Below are 19195 nucleotides of genomic sequence, written 5' to 3' on the forward strand. Positions count from 1 at the left end.
ATGTAAACCATATAAACTTTAAGTGTTCTAAAGTGTTCTAATGTAACTCTTAACCATGGTTAACATAAACCATCGTTTGTATGCCCACTTCAGACCATGACCTTACAAACCATAATTTTTATACAATAAATGGTTTGCAGCCAATGTGCAATGGTCAACCAAGTTTAGATGTAACAATGTTGGTGCTACTATTTTAGCTTGCTAAACCACTATTTCCTGTGGCATCTCAAATAGGAACCTTTGGTTTCACTACTGCTTATGAACCAGCGTATTAAAACAGGATCTTTTTTCACAATGCCCATTGTTAGCTCACATGAATAGTGAAAACACTCTTGAGGGAAGGCAGAATAAAAGTCATATCAAGGCCTGGACCATAATTTTAAACAGTTTGGGACCAAGATAAATGAAGGTTCCTGGAGTTGTTATGCTTAGATCCTATACCATATTCATTTTCCCTTTATTTCTAGGCTTGCCATCTTAGAATTCATGTTTGCCGCCTTATCAGCCTTAAACATTCCCATTGGAGGGGGAAAGCACTTTAGTATTGTGGAGGAAAGGCAGACTAAGCTCCCTCTTTTCCCACTTGCTGCTAATTTCTCATTAAAATCCACCCTTCCTCAACCTGTTTTTTCCAAATACAAGCAACCATGAAGATTTGGTTCCATACATTTGCATATGATACTCATGTTCATATGGAATACTTAGACAGGATTCTGATGAATCCAAGCTTATTATGACTGAGCTGCATGCTGATGCATGGACTCCATTCACTCCAGCTTGGCTCCCCTGCAAGTGTAACCAGAAATATTTAGCTTGTCATCTAAACTAGGGAACCTGGCCTGTTGCTCCTAACAAGCTGACCTTCAGGACAAACAATGATTCAGTTATCCAATCACACAAGTGGAAAGAGCTGTGCTGTAGTAAACACGCTGTATGCAGATGTACAGCACTTGTGCTCAATAAAACAGGATTCTACAGATTCATTTTGTACAAATTAAGCCAACATAAAACCCAGAGATAGCTTTTGAAAAGGATTAGACAAATTCATATCCCTAACCAAAAAGGAGAAATTGATATGGGGAATGGAGCAGATTGGTCTGAGCTCTGTTTTCCCCTCCTCCCCCTCCTCCTCATGATCAATGGATTCAACTTAAATGTGTATAGGTGGCCCAATGTTTTCTGGCCTCCAATAATACCCCTTTGGATAAAGGCTTATTGAATATATAAAACAGCTTAGGTCACCTTAAGATCCGAATGAATATAAGAAGCAACATACAGGATCTAAAGATGCTATAAACAAGGTTTGTGTGATCAAAATCCTGTTTATTTTCTGCAGTTGTTTCAGAGGAACTTACTTCATATATGATGATGGTTCCATTACCAGTATGGAAAGTACATGACACATTTATGCAGGATCCACAACAAGAATGCTGACTAAGAGAAGGAATGTATACTTGATGCTGTTAAGAAGAGACAACAGCTTTAAAAATATATCCATACTGGCAGCATTGTTTTCAAATAGATAAAACTGCTATGATCAAGTGATGGATTTGCCACTAATTCCTGTAATGGCAACATGCCAACAATATGGTTTTCTGTGAGTTTCTTTTGGCACTGTCCCCTGGCCACTGCTGTGAGTGAGGCAGTCTGCTGTCACCCTGTAGGAAGCTTACTTCCATCAGCCCCTGCAACCTATAAAAAGGAAAGGCTTTCTTATGCCAGTCACACTCTTATTGGGCTGATTCAGAGATAACACATAAGCAAAATTCAGTTTTATGAGAACAGGCAGCAGCAACCCTCCCCACTCTACTTCCAGCATAGTTGAGCAGTAAAGAAATTTTTGTTTCCATTTGTATTAACCAGTTTGCCTTGTTGCCTGAATCTAGATAACATTAACTATCAAGCCATCTTAAAACCATGGTTTATGAAGCTAATGCTTCATAAATGGTTAGCAACCATTTTCACTAACCATACTTAAGATTAATCATATAGTAGAGTTTGGACAATATGTTTACACTGTGGTTAATCTAAAACAGAAGCAGAAATTTTTGATCCCCTTGTAATTACACTGGAGGAACAGACGGGGGACAGAGGCTGTGGGTCTGTGGGTGGCTAGCTTTATTTTTGTAATTTAAGTGCTATGTCTGAAAGTAGTTACTGCTTTCACCTTCCTTTCTAAAAGATGGAATAGCTCTGCCTCATCTTCCTAAGAGAATTAAAACATGTAGAAATGGTGATACTGTACTGGTAAAACAGAAAAAAAGGATGAGTTATAAAAATTCACACAAGAATCTAGAAAGCATTCTGCTCAGTTACAATGAGGCAAAGGGATAAGCATAATATTACCAAAGGAACATGGGAAGGTCAAGTAGAAACACTAGTCCGCCTAGTTCAACATACGGATGTTTTCTGAGCAGCCATGTGTATGCTGGCAGCCACCAAAATTCCCAGTGGGTTGACTGAGACCAAAACAGTCAGTGACCCCTCTATCCTCACTAGCAGTGGCTCTCCAGGATTTCAGACAGTCCAAAGTCTACTTTTTTTGATGGAAGGCAAGAGGAAAGGAACATTCTTTGAATCCAGTCCAGTATTCTAAGTCCCTCAAGCAATAAATAGATACATTTACTACGAAGCAAAACATTACACTCATTGCCTTAGTAGTGTCTAGGTGGATTTCAAGGACAACTCTACCCATATATACACACACACACAAACACACTCACTAACAGCTTCACTTCTATATTTTAGAATTACTTACAGCTTCACATTTTTGGGAACAGTTTACCACTATCAGATCCATGACATGGAATCCTGTGCTGGAGTCTCTTTCTTGTGAACACTTTGCTGTGTAACAGCAATCTCCATCCAAATACTGAATCACAAACTGACCAGGATTCAGTACAGTTACTTCTTGGAATACACAGACATTATCCTTTTCTAATGTAAAAATAAATAAAGAGAAATGAAAAAAATGTTACTAATAATCTAACACACTAAAATAATCTGTGTTTTAAATCTGAAGAAACTTTCTACACTGCATTAACCCACAACATAATGTACACATGCACACAATGGGTGTATAATACAAGAAGTGTGTCTGTCAGTCTCCCCACCCATCTGCACAACAGCACTGAGGCCACAAAATCTAGACTTCTAAAACTTGATATGCATACTAAGCAGGCCCTAAAGATGTGAATATCAGAGTTATTTTGTTTCCAAAATATAGCAATTACTTTAATGTAAATCTTTCCATGTGGTTGAAGACTGCAATAACATATTCAACCACAAGGGACAACATCCCTAACCAGTAAAGCAGTTCATTCAGTTTGATTCCAAAGGAGATGGGTAGACTGAGGGAGACAAGTTTATGTCTGACATCTTTGTCCCTGGTGGGGGGACTCCATCAGGGAACAGATTCAACAGACCCACTCCCTCAGTTGGCTACGTACAGCAGCATCTCATGGCAAAGGTTATGCCTCTGGTACCAACAGGCATGGCTGCACTCAGGTAGGATGCGCACAATGAGTCTGACAGCTGTGAAAGTTTGCTTCACTGAACAAGACTAAGGCTATTCCAACCCATATGTGTCCAGCTCCATTCCCTAGTTTATAAACATGCACTGAAAGAATTATACATACAGTTAACCATGCCTAAATCCACTGGAATGCAGTCATTCTAAGATGTGCAATATCAGGCTACAGTTTCACCTACACATCCAATATGTCTCTGCTTTGTATTTTTAGTTAAAGATGGAGCTTCTTGGCAAAACCAGCTATGCTTTTCATGCCATATCAGTAGCTGCATTTCCACACTTTAAAAAACCCTAATTTTATTTCAAATTTTCTTCATTATTTACTTCTTGCAATTTGGGCTCAGTTTACAGAAACTAGTTTAAGAATATGATCTATCTAAATGTGTAATATAGACATGTAAACTTAACATAGATGGAGATGGAAGACAAATTAATATAAAATGTTTTTGTTCCAAGAAACGTCTGCTTTCTTCTGATGTTTCAGAAGCCAAGAACTCACTGATAATTGTTAGAGTATACAGAGCAGAGGATTTGTTCCCAAACAGAACTAAGTATTCATTTAAAACAAATAGGAATAATACTGAAAAGAGAACACACACACACACACACACACACACACACACAGAGAGAGAGAGAGAGAGAGAGAGAGAGAGAGAGAGAGAGAGAGAGAGAGAGAGTTAATAGATACCACAAGTGTACTGTGGGCATCCACATGGGCTGGAAACGTTAGCATCTAACCTCTGAACTTCTCCCTTGAATATTAAAAAAATAATATTTCAATATTCATGTATGTCCGATCTCTAATATGTAATTTCATCTGTAAGGAAGAGAAATCTCAACCACAAGTAAACTACCAAAATGTTATACTTTAACATTTTTAAGTGGAGCAAACTCATTTTGCATCTCATATCCATCCTCACCACCACCATCAGCGTGTACATCTGTTGTGGAGTATAGCCAGGAGTTGGAGAGTCCTTAGATAAGGTGCCCCCAGTGAGCTGCTGCCCTGCTTTTTTCCACTCTAACAGCGATCATTTGCTTTTTCTCTCTGTCCAGGGCCAAACTGAATGACAGCCTAGTAGGAGAAGGTAAGGCAAGGCAAGCTCAGGGACTCTCAGTGGTAGAGTCCCTGCTTTGCACAAGTTCAATCCACGGCATCTCCCAGTAGTGCTGGAAAAACACCAGCCTGAAACCCTAAACAGCCATTGTCACTTGGTGTTGATACCATTGTGCTAGACGGACAAATGGTCGGTATAAGGCAGGTTCATGTGTTTCGCTGCTGCAGACTCAAAGGAGGCAGGGGGATGTTGGTGTGAGACTGATCCTTTGCAATTGCCTAGCCTGGACCAAATACTTTTGTTGTCTCAGACAGAGCAGCAAACAGGGCCCCCCTTCCACGGCAGGCCAAGGTGCCTTGTATCCAGCACCAGCCCAGTTTTTTGCCACTTCAGGCAGAAAGCCCCACAAGCGAGTCTCTCCCCGCCTGGGAATAAAAAGATATTCCAGCTCTGCTGATTCTAAAAGCTAGGGAGAAAAATGCTTCATGGGGTGTTTGTCTGTTGTCCTCATACCTTCATGATTTCAGTATTAACTTGAATATCACAGACATGATGAAGTATCTACCACACCGTGCAAAGCACTACACTTTTTACATCACTGGGAAAGGGCATGACAGACAAATAAACCTTTTATCATAGTGATAGATGGGGCATTTTCCAGATCGCAGAAACTATTTGTTTAAAGCCAAGCTAGAAAAATGGATAAAAGCAGTCAGTTTGAAAGCTCATATATTACAAAGTCAGCACATTTTCATACTTTTGGAAGTGTATATACATTTCAGAACAAGTCTACATTCTTAACAGATAAGAAAAATGTTCTTAAAATTGAAGGTTTACTGCAAGTGAAATTATGTCATGAATAACAATTTAAAGCCCGGTGTTTTAATGATTACTGTTAGCATCCCCTTTCTTCAGTATGAATTTAACAACTTCAGTAACAGCTGCTTTGGAGAGCTTTTCCTCCCATTTGCCTGCTTGGCATTGTGGATGGACAGCCCTTTCCACACAATTGCTTCCCTGGCAAGTCCTTCCACAATACTGCTTCCAGCTTGCTCTAAAAAGTGGTTGCTGGTTCTGCCGAATTCAGTGCACCCTCCAGAGCTCCATTATTGACACGATCACATATCCTACAGCAGCAGAAATGACAGCATAAAAGAAAACCACAACAGAGGATGGGGGTACAGATTTTACAACTGTTGCTAAATTATATTCAAAACAACATTTCTTACCACTTTGCAAGCTGGTACAGTATCATTTTCACAGTTACATTCTGAGGAGAGAGAGAAAGATGAATACAACCCCAACAGTGGCAAAAAGAGGCCATAAGATGGTAATTCAAGTCATTAAAAGAAAAGGCAATGCAGATACCACAGTTCCAGTCTGGACAGCACTGTCCAAATATTCTTTTCTTCACCAGTTTCATATCAGTAGAACAATTCAGAAGAGGCAAGTGACAGAGATTCTCATCACAGACTGCAGAAAGAGAAATAATAGAGTGAAAAGAAGATTTCCACAGTTCCACAGGAAAATTACTCAAACAGACATGCCTTTTCAGTATTTCAATTGTTATTTCTTTAATGGCTCAAGAGCTAACGAGCTATTTCAGGAACATGTAAGGACATTTCCATTTGGACATCCTTTGTCAGAATGCAACCATTTTTGAAAGACACTTTCTCCCAGGGCCAACTTCATTATGCTATGCAGCATGAAAGGGGATTGTTTACAGAACTAAAACCCAAAGCTCCACTAGGCACATGGTTCTTTAAGTCTGGCTATGCTTGCTATGAGTTCTCAAGTATGCTCAGAATACGATGAAGTATCTAGAGTATGGGCTCCGGATGTTATAAAGCTAGATTCAGATAAATCAATCATTCAGCCACTACTGCAATTTCCTCAGTGACCTAGCATAAGCTATTCAGCCAAAACGGTGAAACCAAACTGGGTTAGTGTGAAAATAAAACATTATCCTGGTATCTTGGGGGAAAGGAGACCATATAAATTGAACTGATGACTTTTACTTATTTAGAGATAGGAACACGAGACATATGACTAGCATTTGATCATTCCTATTTGAGTGGGAGGTTCTAAATAGAAATTGTAACTGACTTTAGCAGAATGTATTAGTAGTTTTCCCTGTGATGGGTGCCCACATGACTTTCCTGTTCGACATGGAAAACTTGGGCTGGTACATGCAACCCATCCATGTTTAGCCTGTTGGATACTGCATAGTGCTATATGTGGTCATTTTTCTGCCTCTTTCCTAATACACATTCTCAGGACAGAAGTAAAGGAAATGGGTACCAGTTTGATCCCACTGCAGGGCAACTTCAATAGTCACTCAGTGATACAAGAATTAAAACCAGTGGCTTAATTTTAATCTGCTCCAACATTTAGCAACAAAGCAAAGCTTACTGCAGTGGTAATGAGGGCAACAGTAATGTGTGGTGCTGAGATCTACAGTGAGAATTTCCCCTTCATTACATACTGGAATAGGCTCAATGCAGGATTCACAAACTGCAAGAGAAAATAAATTAAATGTCAAGATGTCAAGTTAAAATCTATTAAATTAATTTCATGCTAGCTCTGTGATGTTTGTGCTTATATATTACTGTAAAAACAAGCTGATATTTGAAGGCTACTGCACTATGGAATTACTCCAGGGCGTAAATTGAGATGCAGTGCTACAGTGCTGCATAGGTTCCCCAGGAACAGCCTAAGGATACCAAGACCAGGTGCCAACTACATTTTGGCCTCTTCTCAGAGCCAAGGCATGCCTTTTTAAGCTGAAAGGCAAAAGCTGCCTGACACCGTATGAGCCTGATGCTGTCTGCTGGAAGTGGTGCAGACATGTTTATATAGCCAGATTTCCAAAAGCAAGGTGGAAAGGAAGCTTCCAGTCCCTTGCCAGTTATTCATATATGAAGAAGAAACCCAGTCATTAAAAAGTGTGTTTCCCTTTAACAGTTGGTGACATTGTGCAACTAAGTTTTTAAAGAGTAAAATGTAAGAATCTTCTGCTTGCCCACAGAGTTACCAACATGGGAGCAGTTCCATACCACACAAGTAAGAGAAACAGCATGGGTCCTCCTGTTTTGCTTCAACAATAAACTGGTCTTCTCTGCATTCAGGACGGGATGTGTTGGGGCATGCTGATGGATTGCAATCTGAATAAAAACCAAAGCATTCTTTCTAGTAAATTGCAGCTAATTATTTCATTGTTTAAAAACAGGTCCAGGATCACCTTGGACCACACCAGCAGCCACACATGTGTATGCATGCACACTTACCCACATTCTTTCTCTCAGAAACACACGCACACACACATGGTCTCTTCCTAATGCTTCAAAGGAAATCCATGTTTCAGCTCTGAGCAGCAGATATTAAAGACAAGGAATGGTGGCACTAGGAGGAAAACTCTGGGTAGGACTGCCATGATCTCTTCCACCATGGCAGATGCAGAGATAAGAGAATATTTGGTGGTTCACTAGGAACATCTTGTTGAGCTAAATGCAGCCCAGTAGACATACTTTGGCACCCTGTTTTAAGTGCTCAAAGGTTCTATACCTATCTGAATGAACAATGTCTTCTTAATCTAATTATTACAATTAATCACTTACCACATTGGTACTGAGGGCAGCAGGACAAAAGACTGTATCTCACTACCAACTTCTCAGTAGTTTTACATGTTGGAGTAACAGAGTCACATGCAGTCATGTTACATTCTAAAAATAAAAATATATAGACCAAATCTATCAGTATAGTGCTAATCTAGCTTTATGATACATATGAAGTTGACAGAAATTTTTTTCTTTACTCCAGGCAAGTGCATTTAATTTGAAGATAAAAACACTAGACCCACATTTCTTTTTGCAATCCATTTCCATTACAAAAATGTTTCAAATAAAAATGAACTTAAGATTAGTTATGTCTCATATATCTTGCTTTATTATTTATTGGTACATTCAATCGTTTTAGATTTTGTAGCATTTTAAATTTATACAAAATAAAAAGATAGGAAGTGAACAAATTTTGTTGACATCATTACTAGTCTACGAGTCCAATTTTTCTTTTCTGTCATTTATAGAAATAGGCTTGAGATAATACATGGAGCGCTACTGCAATTCACCTCAAAATGGAAGAAAACACTGGATCATATGAGATAATTAACCCGTGGTGGGTTATGAGCAATGTTTGTTCCTCATGGCTTGTCTTGGCCTGGGAACTCCATAATCCTGGCATGACTCATTAGCCACTGACAAGCCACTTGGGCAATCCATGGCTTTGTCGTGAAGCTTTTCACTCCCAGTGTGGCTTGTCATGTTGGCTTGCCAGAGAAGGCTGTAGAACTGCTTGGTGAGAGCAGCACAAAACACAATATTCCTTGCACTCTCACTGGTGGCCTGTTTCCTCTCTCCTGTCTCCTTCGTCTGTAATCTCTGCTGATTATTAAGAAGTGACCTCAAACAGATTCCTGAACATGATAGAAACCTTTGAAAAGTATTTATTATTTATTCCCCCTTGTTCACAAATGAGTCGTTAATGGAGGAATCTGCCAAGTCCGTTTCAGATGGGTCAATTTAGAAAGCAACTAAGGAAGCATGCACATTTTAAAAATGCACTGGAGCAGTCATTGAAATCAGTGGACTTGTGCAAGTACCACAGGGAAAAAATAATAATAAAGGAGATCACTGTCAGGGTAAGTGCCAAAGTGGAGAAATCAAGAGGTAGGAAAGGAAGAAGGGGATATGAGATGAGGACAAGGAAGGAAGAGGACAAAAAGATGCAGGGATGAGATTATGAGAAGCATTATACTGCACAGGTCTGCAGGATATGTGCTGAGAACAAAGGGGAGGAAACAAACCCTGGCAGGATAAAGAACCAGAGTGGCCTATTCTCAGCATGGTTTTTTGTGATGAGCAAATTCACCCAGAGAACCTTGAGACTGCAGTGGAGAATCATGAAGATGCGAAGAGGTTTTCCTATTACTAGCAGCTCTACACCAGCTAAAAGATAAGAGGTCAAATTGTTCACCCAGGTACCTCTGGGATCCTCCTTCGTGGGTTCTTTTCATCCTAATAGTCTAGGGGACCAGCCCATTTCCACAAATCTCCCTTTTCAGAATCCATAATGCCTCTGAGGAAAGGACTTTAAGCAGACCCTTTGGTTCGCTTCTTTATTGTCCTTAATTCCTTAAGTGCAGAGCGGGGGTGGTGAAATAATAAGGAAACTTGGAGCACTAATGACCTATGTGCCCAGATGATAATTTGATCCCTTCCCACCTACTGCTTAGTTGGGTGGGGACTGGACAGTTCTGTCACAGCTCAGAAAAGAGACTTGTCACCACTCATTCTCACAGCAGGGGTCAAAACCATCACAGGGTCATATTTCTTCATACTTTACCAATGAGAAATGTTGTTCTCTTTAACAGAAGCAATATGCCAAATATATTATTTTCATTGTGACTTGCACCCAGATAAATGTAAATCAACCAACAGTTACCTACCACAGACTTTCTTTGGACAGCAAGTTTGTTCTTCAATTACATTAATAATCACTTCACCCTCCTGCTCACATTTTGGAGGTGGCTCTTGCTTACATTCAGGTTCTACAGCAATAATGCTTCCATTTTCCAAGCACTTGTACATGCAGCATCCTTTACTGGAGCCATTCCAAACCTCTCCAGCAGAACGGGGATGCCCTTCATTATCAGTACAGGCTATAAAAGAAATACATCATAACATCCCTCTGATATCCAGAAAAAATATCCTGCATTAATACAAACCATACTTGTTTCAAAACATCAAGGAACTGATCTATGCAGCTTCTATTTAAAAGCTTAGCATTTTTCTGAGTATACCTTTGGAGCTTCTTTGAAAACTATAAACTCCATGTCCAAACAATAACAACCTGCCTTCCTGACTAAGAACTTGTACACATAGGAGTTTATATTGCCCATTTGCCTTGCACTGAAGGGGAAACACTGTGAGAATTAAGAATTGCCTTGCTGATTCAGTTTGAGTGTATCTAGTTCAGCAAGCTGTTCCCAGCAGTGAAATACATCTTGGAAGAAACTGGGTATCTTATAGTTACGCAGAGATACCCTTTAAGAAATATAACTTGCATTTTATTTCTCCAGGGACAGTCAAGAACATTAATGAAAGTCCTCTAGTGTAGGTAGTCTATGACCTACCCTTGCTTCTTTTACAAAGCATGACTGACTGTTACACGCAAGCAAACACCTGACCTAAGACAAGCACTGGAGAAAGGAAGAAATCGGAGAAAAGAAGTGTGAGAATTCACAGCATCTATTCTGAAAGGCAGCAAAGGGATTGTAACAATAATTACATGGAGTAGCATTTTGATAGCTTCAATTAGGCTTCAGAGGCTATTTTTATACTGTTTCACCTTCTCAAATCCTTATGAGCCACCCCTTCAAAATACCATTATGGACAGTATACTGAAGGATTATTTCCAGCAATTCCATAATACTGTTTGCAAGCTCTCAAACAGTACAGGCTGAAAATACCTGGACATTTCATTGAGAGTAAGCCCCACTTGGCTCAAAGGGATTTACTTCTGTGTACGCAAGCAAAGGATTGCACTAGTGGTAATTTTAAAATCTGTAGATGGAAAACAGCTTTGCTAACTGTGCCACTCAGAAGATACAATAAATAGAAGTTCTGTGGACTGCCTATTAATGAAATACTCCTTGGATAAACACACAACCAAGACAGAAACCATGCCTCTGCCTCATCAGAAGACCAGCATGTTTGGTCCTAATGGGAAGAAATGTGCTTACATAGCTATAGCTTTACTCACCACATTTTTCTTCTGGAATGCAGAGGTCAGAGTCTGTTCTATGCAGAATGGTCCCGTTTTTGCAAACACAGTCTTCTCTTAAATAGGAGCATGGGGATTCTTCATAAAACCATTTATTTAGGCATGTTTTGGCAGCACAAGGTTGCACACAAGGCTGGTATTCTTTTCCACTTGGACAGCGGAGTGCTACACATACAGAGGGAACAAACATTATTCGCATTTTCTTATATTCCCTGAAAATGGAGGAGACAACAGGAAATGTATTCTAAGTTACTCAGCACAGTTTAGCTAAAATGATCCATTTTGTAATGTCTTAATACTTCTTGATGTAACTCAAAAGAAGCTTTAGTTGCAAAGGCTGTAATTTTGGAAACATGGTTTTCAGAGGAGAATATGTGAGCATGATAAAAAAGGATGTGAGTGAGGGGCACAAATATTAGAAAACTGTTTTGTCTGGCTAGTACAGAAGACAAATGTTAATCTAAGTCACCCAGATCCAATTTAATAAAACTCTCCCTGAACAATCCTTCTATCTTGCTGCTCAAATGCCATTTGCAGCCCCATTTCCCATCACTACTCTCACTCTATACACATAGGTACACCCATATTGCTCAGTAATAGAGTCAGCAAGAACCAGACCAGTCACCGTATCTCTTTTGATTCTTGTATGGCACCTCATATGCTGGTAGCATTATATACATGTTTTCTGGAGAAGCAGTAGGAGCAACAAGACATAGACCCATTATACTCTATAGTAAGACTATTTATATTAAGGTTCTTTAGCCTCTGTGGAAGCCTTCACAAACCAAGCACACTCCAGGTGTTTGGAATGAAAATTCCCCAGATTCCTGATCACTGTCCATGCTGGCTGGGTTTGCTAAAGGTACAAAACATCTAAAAGACACCAAGTACTGCAGCACCAAGTACACATTATGGAAGCAGTAGGACCTCCAGATGTTCTGAACCTTAGTTGACAGTATTTCCAACCATTGGCTATGCAGGCCATGTTGAGGTTCAAAAGATCTGGAGATCTTCCTTCTGCCTATCCCTGCTATATGGCGTAAGGGAACAATAATCAGTGTCGTCAACAGTGAATAAAACGCTTTTCTATTTTATAGGTCGTGTGATGTAAGTCTGATTTAGATCTTTTATTTAACTAGTTGTAATGTACATTGGTTGCATTCACCAACCAATCCAGGAATGCTCCTCAGTAAACTTCAGCTATCCAATGATTTGATCTTGGCCCTTCCCTTTCTAAACTTAATAGCCTATGTCATGCACCACAGATATCTAGCATATTAAATGTAAGACTGACAAACACAATATTGCCTGACTGAAGAAGACAGTGCTATACTTACAACAGTAGTCTGGTGTTCTCCATTTAATGCAAATGTTATGTTTACTGCACAATGCTACATATGCAGAAAGAGCATCACATTCATAATTCCAAAAATAAGTATTGTTGATCCACATTTTCTCACAAAAGTCTTGTGGTGAAACCTAGATAAAATATAGATGTGTATTTAAATGATTCAATGAAGACATCATGGTGCATGTTGATTTTCTGCTACTGTTACTGAGACAGAATGGAACAAATTTTAAAGGTAATTAGTGACATTTTAATAACCATGATCCATCCAAAAGTAGATCCAATTTGCTTCATTTCTTTTCTAAATTTTTCCATTTTTAGCATAAAAAGCTTGTTTGCTTGCTTGCTTGCTTGCTTGCTTATTTATTTATTGCATGTGTATGCCACCCCACATAGCCAGAGGCTCTCTGGGTGGCTCACAGTGCAATATTTAAAAAATGCAAATGCAAATAAATAACAATAACAAGCAAAACCATAAAAATAATAAGATTAAAATACAATATAAATACAACTTTATCAAACAGGAGTAAATATAAACAAAATATAACCAATAACAGCAATGGATAACAAACACCTAGGTGATAAAACTGTTGCATGATTAGTGCTGTATTATGTACTCTATCTGTAATATAAGATATTCTGAATAATACCTTCAGTGTGTGAGCTTTAACTTCTAGATGTAAGCTTTCTCAATGTTGTACTTACTTTTTTGTGACAGGGGACAAAAACCCATCTATGCAGGAGTTCCATACAATATGTGCAGTTATCTTCAGTACAGTTTCTTACAAGCCTCCTTGTTGTCACATCAACAGATTTCTCAATTTCCCAACTTTTAATAAAAGCCTCAATTTCTTCTTTATTAGTAATTATTGTCCGATTTTGCATTTTCAGGTCATCTACTGGATCGCCATTGCATATACCTTAACATTAATATCAATGGTGTGTTACCATGTTATGTGTTATGTATAAAGTATATGCTAATAAATATATATCATTGAATATGTTAGGGAGCAATGCAGAAACAGCATTTTTAACAGACAGCCTTTACATTGTCCTACCATCTTGCTCTGTAACAAGAAAAGTTTAAGGATGAACTTTGTACTGTTTCTAAAGCATCTGTAGCATAACTTCTGCCTAACATTGCAATTATCTAAGGATTAGTAAATTCTAGATCATTTTGCCTCTGCTCTAGCAATGTTACAAGCTGTTGTGAGTTGAATGATTCCTCCCAGCAGTAACGGACTCACCAGTGCTTCTTGCCAAACATCTTTATTTTACTTGTAAGTCTCTGAGCATACACAAGGTGAAATGCTGAACCCTCTCTGGCCTCTTTCACCCAAAGCTTTCCTTATGAATTCTTCTGCACCTGTCCCTGGGGGGAAGAAAACTGTGGAAACAGATACACCTGTGTTGCTCCCTCTGGGACCTCAATTGGGCCACCCTCTGACTGTGATGACAGACTATTGGGACCACCCCTCAGGAGGCTGGAGTTCTCCTTTTGATAGGCTCCCCATCTATAACCAACCCCCCGCCTCAGGATGTTGTTGCTCTTCTTCATCCCACAGGTGGGCTGACCAGGCCCCTTGGCTGCCCTTGAACTAAACTCTTCCCTAGTAGGCACAGGTGGGTACCCAGGGCCTTGGCAGCTGGATCTGAGTCCATTTCAACAACCATCTCATTATCAGAGCCCAAGCTGTCAGTCCTGTGGGGATCGGTCAACTCCCCCCATACATCTCATTCTCAGAGTCTGAGCTGTCAGTCCAGTCAAAATGGTCAGCTTCTTGTGTGTGCCTGGAAATCTTGCTGGAATGTGCACACACGACACAAGATTGTGCCAGGCACAATGATCTTGCCAAGGCAATTCTCTCTCTGAACTCTAAGGAAACATTTTATTGTTCCCATAGCCACAAAGGTGAATTATTACTTAACCATGGAGAGGACATCACTCAACAGTAGGGCCATTCCATGGATTGCAGAAGGTCCAGGGTTTCTCTGGCATCTCCAGGTAGCATAAAATGGGAAAGCCCTCACCTGCTGCAGGTAGTCACAGCAGATTACCGAGGATAAGTAAGATGGCCTGTCTCAGTATGGGGCTGCTTCAAAACCAAAAAGTATAGGTTTATAAACCCTCTAGTCCCTCTAGAATATGGTGAATATCCAGTTTTTCTTACTTTAAACTAAAGTAAGAAAAACTGGATATTCAGCATATTCTTTCAACAGGCTCCTCCTGACATTATGCTCAATTTGATTACTAATCTATTTGTGGATTACTTGTTCTGAAACTTTCACGGCTGCTTATACAAAATTACAGCCAACTTCTTAACATAGGATGGTAGGTAATTAATTTTCATTTAAGCTCTGTTGGTTGTTACATGAGGTTTTTTCCCACCAGTACTGTGTTTAGCCTTTTTATTTATTACCGACTGCATTAAACCAATGCATCTTTCTTCTAGTATAAGAGAGCAATGGAGTGTTCGAATGGTTGGCAGGACATTTTCTAGCACACCACAACCTAAAACATTCAACGTTCAGAGGGAAGGAGTTGAGCACAGGGAAATAACTTATGGAACTAATCTCAGCCTGTGGCATGATCTAATCCTGAACAAATCCCCATCACTCCTAAATGCAGTGCTTACAGCAACCATTCATCTAAACATTCCTTGTAATGAACCAGACCTGCCCTGGTAGCTGCAATTAGGTCTTTTATTGTGTTCACAAGAGTGAAATGTCTTTTCTGTTAATGCCGTCATTGGAAGTTGCAGTTAAACAAGTTGCAAGCTTTACTAGTGAGACCTGTATCTGGAATAAATGAGGGCACAGGAACAGCAGAACATCACAAGTGAGATTTTACTGTTACTCCTAGCAGGACACTAGATAGCAAATTAGACCTTAACTTTAAAAAGACCAAATAAGAATACAAAGTATTAGAAATGATAGATTAGATTCTCACCACAAAGTCCTTCAGTCTTGGCAGATGCATTAGAATGGAAGCCGTACTGGATATCTATAATGCCTGTAACATGAGCCCACTTAATGTTGACACCAGCTGGTGTATTGATTATATACATGGCACCAGTGTCTTGAATACATAAGCCATGTTTTGAGAAAGGCAAAGGCTGAATCACCGAATCCACAACTACCTAAAATAATCCACAAACAATGATAGGAGTGAAAAGTGGAGTTCCAGAACCATGCTTGTGAGGCCTGTTGCAAGTGGAACTCTTTGCAACATAATGAACTACTGGCAGAAGACCACTCTAGCAATCCTCAAAAAAGCAGGCTGACACATGCCCTTCTATGCAGAAATTTCAGAGATGAAATTTACTTGCAGGAAAGCTCTCCTTCGTGAGTAGAAAGGGGACACTTATATTCAAACTATATGACAAAGCAGATTTATTGATAGATGAATCCCCCCCCCCCGAAAAAAAAAACCCTTCTGAGCCACATATGGCTTGAATTCAAAAATCACACTTTCTTCTGTATTAGGTTTCCAAAGCAGCGAGAACAATGAAGCAATGCTTTGGATCCACCAGAACTCTTTCATAAATCAAAATGGGAGAGGTAATTTTTCTGGTTCCCCCTTCCCCTTGTTGCTTCCAGAACAGGTTCCCATGCTGTTCTTAAGGATCCTCACCCCAAATTCTGGATCAGTAGGTGGAGTCAAGCCTCAGAATTGGCCCACTGTCTGAAATCTGATTTCAAGTATATCTGTTTGGCTATGACTTTCCCTTCAACTATATTTTTAGCAGAACCTAAACTTTCTTAACTTGCCTTTCTTGCTAAACGATTGATCAGCACTTTATAAGAAGATGTTGTTACATTAAGTTTCTTAAAACAAAGACCTGAAGCACTTCCAGGTGGAGCCTTGAAACAAAAAGACAAAAATACAGAAGTGAGATGAACAACGGACATATGAGAAGCCAACAGATGCTTACAGAAGTATTAAAGCTATACTTAGAAAAATACTCACTAGTTTTCTTATTGAATTGGCACTCTGAAAAATAGTTATGAAAGAGGATTAGAATTGCTGTTGCATAAAAAGGCATGATTCCATTATTATTATAAATGTTAGTAGTTATTATTCAACACAGAATTCCTTTTTTTAAAACATCTTTATGCTGCCTGAATGTATACAAATATTGTCATAAAGCAGATGGTACAGATGGCACTAAAGTTCTTAAGTGGCAATCCTCTGCGTACATACATGGGAATAAACCCAACTGAACTCAGTGGGGCTTACTCCACAGTAGATATACATAGAATTGCAGTGCTGATGGTACTACTTCAAAGGTCAGCATTTGCAGTATTGCAGTTCTATGGATTGTTTAGCTGATGTAGGATCAGTGACACTACCTGGCTCTAAAGATACTCCATTATCAAATTATACAATAGACAATTGATATAGAATTGGTTTTATCATTTGTTGCTACAGAACTTACATGTCTACAAATACAAAAATATTAGTGTTGCCTTTTTAAAGCACTGTAAAGGATCGTTGCAGTTGTAAATCCAAAACATCCATATCACACAGCACCAACAAAGCCCCTACCTGATTAGTGGGACATTTTTCGATATGAGCCACAATACTTTCTGTAGGTAGCTTGACTAAAATGTATGAGGCGACTTTATATAGTGCTACATTATTTCCATCAAATGTAATAATGCTCAGTTCAGACAGCACAGAGCATTGACCTAGGAAAGAACTGACAGTTAGTGAGATTGCCACTGAATGGGGGTTTCTTATGCTAGAGGGATTATTCCACATATTGAACTGTGCAGAAAGTTCATTAACTGAGACCTCAGAAAGACCATGGCTCAACAGCAACACATACTGCTACTATACAGGATGGACTGGATATTTACTCAGAAGTAAGCCATACTGGTTTCAAATGTGGCTTACTTCCAAGTTAGTTGTATAGGACTGTGACCTTAAATAATTCTTAGAGCCATTTCACACATTAGGAAGTTTGCAGGCACATGTGTAGCCACATAGTGTATCCTCAAACATGAAAGTGGTATTTCCTTTTCGTTTACTCTGGCTGCACTCTGCAAAGTGATGCAACTGCCCCAAGGTCTTCGCAGCAAGTCATGTACCATCTACCGAAGTTACAAATCTGCAGTGGATGCACGTGGCTGATTTTATAACCCACAGCACTTGGGATCGAGGCTCAAAAAGAAATGTAATTCACCATTAAGGGCTTGAGAAGCAACCCTGGTTCTCCAATATGGTTCATTCGATCCAGCATACTTTACTTTATGCTTCATACATGTGACTGTTTCTCTAGAAAGTAGAAAAGTACTTTTCCATATGTTACTGCCAGTAACAGCCCTTTGTGTGTTGAAAGATCAAGTGTCTTTCTTCTCTTCCACCAGTACTTCAAAGCACTGGTGAGTTAGTGCCTCCATGGCAATGCCCACCTACTCAGAGGCTCCTTTTCTGCCACTTTCCCTTGAAAATGTTTGGGGGCAGGGTGCTGATGTGCCCTGCTTTGCCGAGGACAGTCTCCTATTTGCAAGCACTCTCTGTGGAAGGGCTGCCCAGGCCAAGACGGCTTTCAAGTACCATAAAGAGGAGAATTTGGAGCACCAGATTCACCCCACCGCAGTTAGCCCCTGGACACCAGAGTGAGCAGGCACACAGTTCACCTGGTCATGGCCTTTCCTCCTAGGATGAGAGGTATTGCATTTCTATTTCAATTATAGGAATTACTTCTATAATTACATTTATATACATCCATTGATACATTTGAATTTTATGCAAATCTATACCTTCTTTTGGCTTTTGGGTGGGTTGCTGTATTTCCTCTTTTCTGGTAATGTATGAATGGCCAGTGAAGCAGGGGAAGTAAGACCGTTCAGTGGGCCTAAGTCCCAGGTAAGTGCATAGAGGAATGCAGTATCATTTGAGCAGTTTCCATACACAGATTTAAAATCTCCTTTGCACAGACCAAGGGTCAAAACAGACATTATTTTTCATTTCTACTCTAGGTTAGTCACAGCGCTCCCAATCTGAATCGGGCTTCTAGTAGGATGGAAAAGTTAAATGCTCTCCTTTATGCCCACGTCAAGCTCCCAGTCTGAATCAGAAGCCCTCTGCCTATTCTAGAGTAACAATACAAAAAGATGCAGGAGGCAGCTACACCTTCAAACTAGCCCCTGATTTATCACCCATCTTCCTATCTTCCTTAGAGCTTGCCTTCATATCCTTTTGGTAGAACATCCAGTTTCGATTGGTACTAGTGGTACAAACTTTGGCCTATATTACAATTTCGTTTCCAATTAACACCTCTGGTTAGTATTTCTCATTGATTGTAGTTCAATCCTGAGCCTCATCATGCTAAATTATAATCAACTGACTGTAATTTTTGTAATGAAAACTATATATGTAGGCCTTTGTGTTTAAAAATATAATAAAAT

General features: G+C 39.5%; 1 protein-coding gene across 1 annotated transcript in view; it reads right to left on the reverse strand.

The window, feature by feature from the left end:
- Positions 1 to 19195, reverse strand: part of OTOGL (otogelin like) — a 96946-nt gene that overhangs the window by 11077 nt on the left and 66674 nt on the right. Inside the window, exons 38-53 of the mRNA XM_044455199.1 lie at positions 17328 to 17470; positions 16749 to 16772; positions 16550 to 16642; positions 15729 to 15918; positions 13484 to 13698; positions 12768 to 12909; positions 11410 to 11595; positions 10094 to 10306; positions 8208 to 8312; positions 7647 to 7754; positions 7003 to 7104; positions 5959 to 6063; positions 5820 to 5860; positions 4221 to 4284; positions 2759 to 2937; positions 1356 to 1460 (exon numbers count right to left, since the gene is read on the reverse strand). Of these exons, the coding sequence (XP_044311134.1) occupies positions 1356 to 1460; positions 2759 to 2937; positions 4221 to 4284; positions 5820 to 5860; positions 5959 to 6063; positions 7003 to 7104; positions 7647 to 7754; positions 8208 to 8312; positions 10094 to 10306; positions 11410 to 11595; positions 12768 to 12909; positions 13484 to 13698; positions 15729 to 15918; positions 16550 to 16642; positions 16749 to 16772; positions 17328 to 17470 (2015 nt within the window). The remainder of the gene's footprint in view (positions 1 to 1355; positions 1461 to 2758; positions 2938 to 4220; positions 4285 to 5819; positions 5861 to 5958; positions 6064 to 7002; positions 7105 to 7646; positions 7755 to 8207; positions 8313 to 10093; positions 10307 to 11409; positions 11596 to 12767; positions 12910 to 13483; positions 13699 to 15728; positions 15919 to 16549; positions 16643 to 16748; positions 16773 to 17327; positions 17471 to 19195) is intronic.

This window comes from Varanus komodoensis, unplaced genomic scaffold (assembly GCF_004798865.1).
Source record: "Varanus komodoensis strain SLA01 unplaced genomic scaffold, ASM479886v1 scaffold8, whole genome shotgun sequence".
NCBI classification, from domain to species: domain Eukaryota; kingdom Metazoa; phylum Chordata; class Lepidosauria; order Squamata; family Varanidae; genus Varanus; species Varanus komodoensis.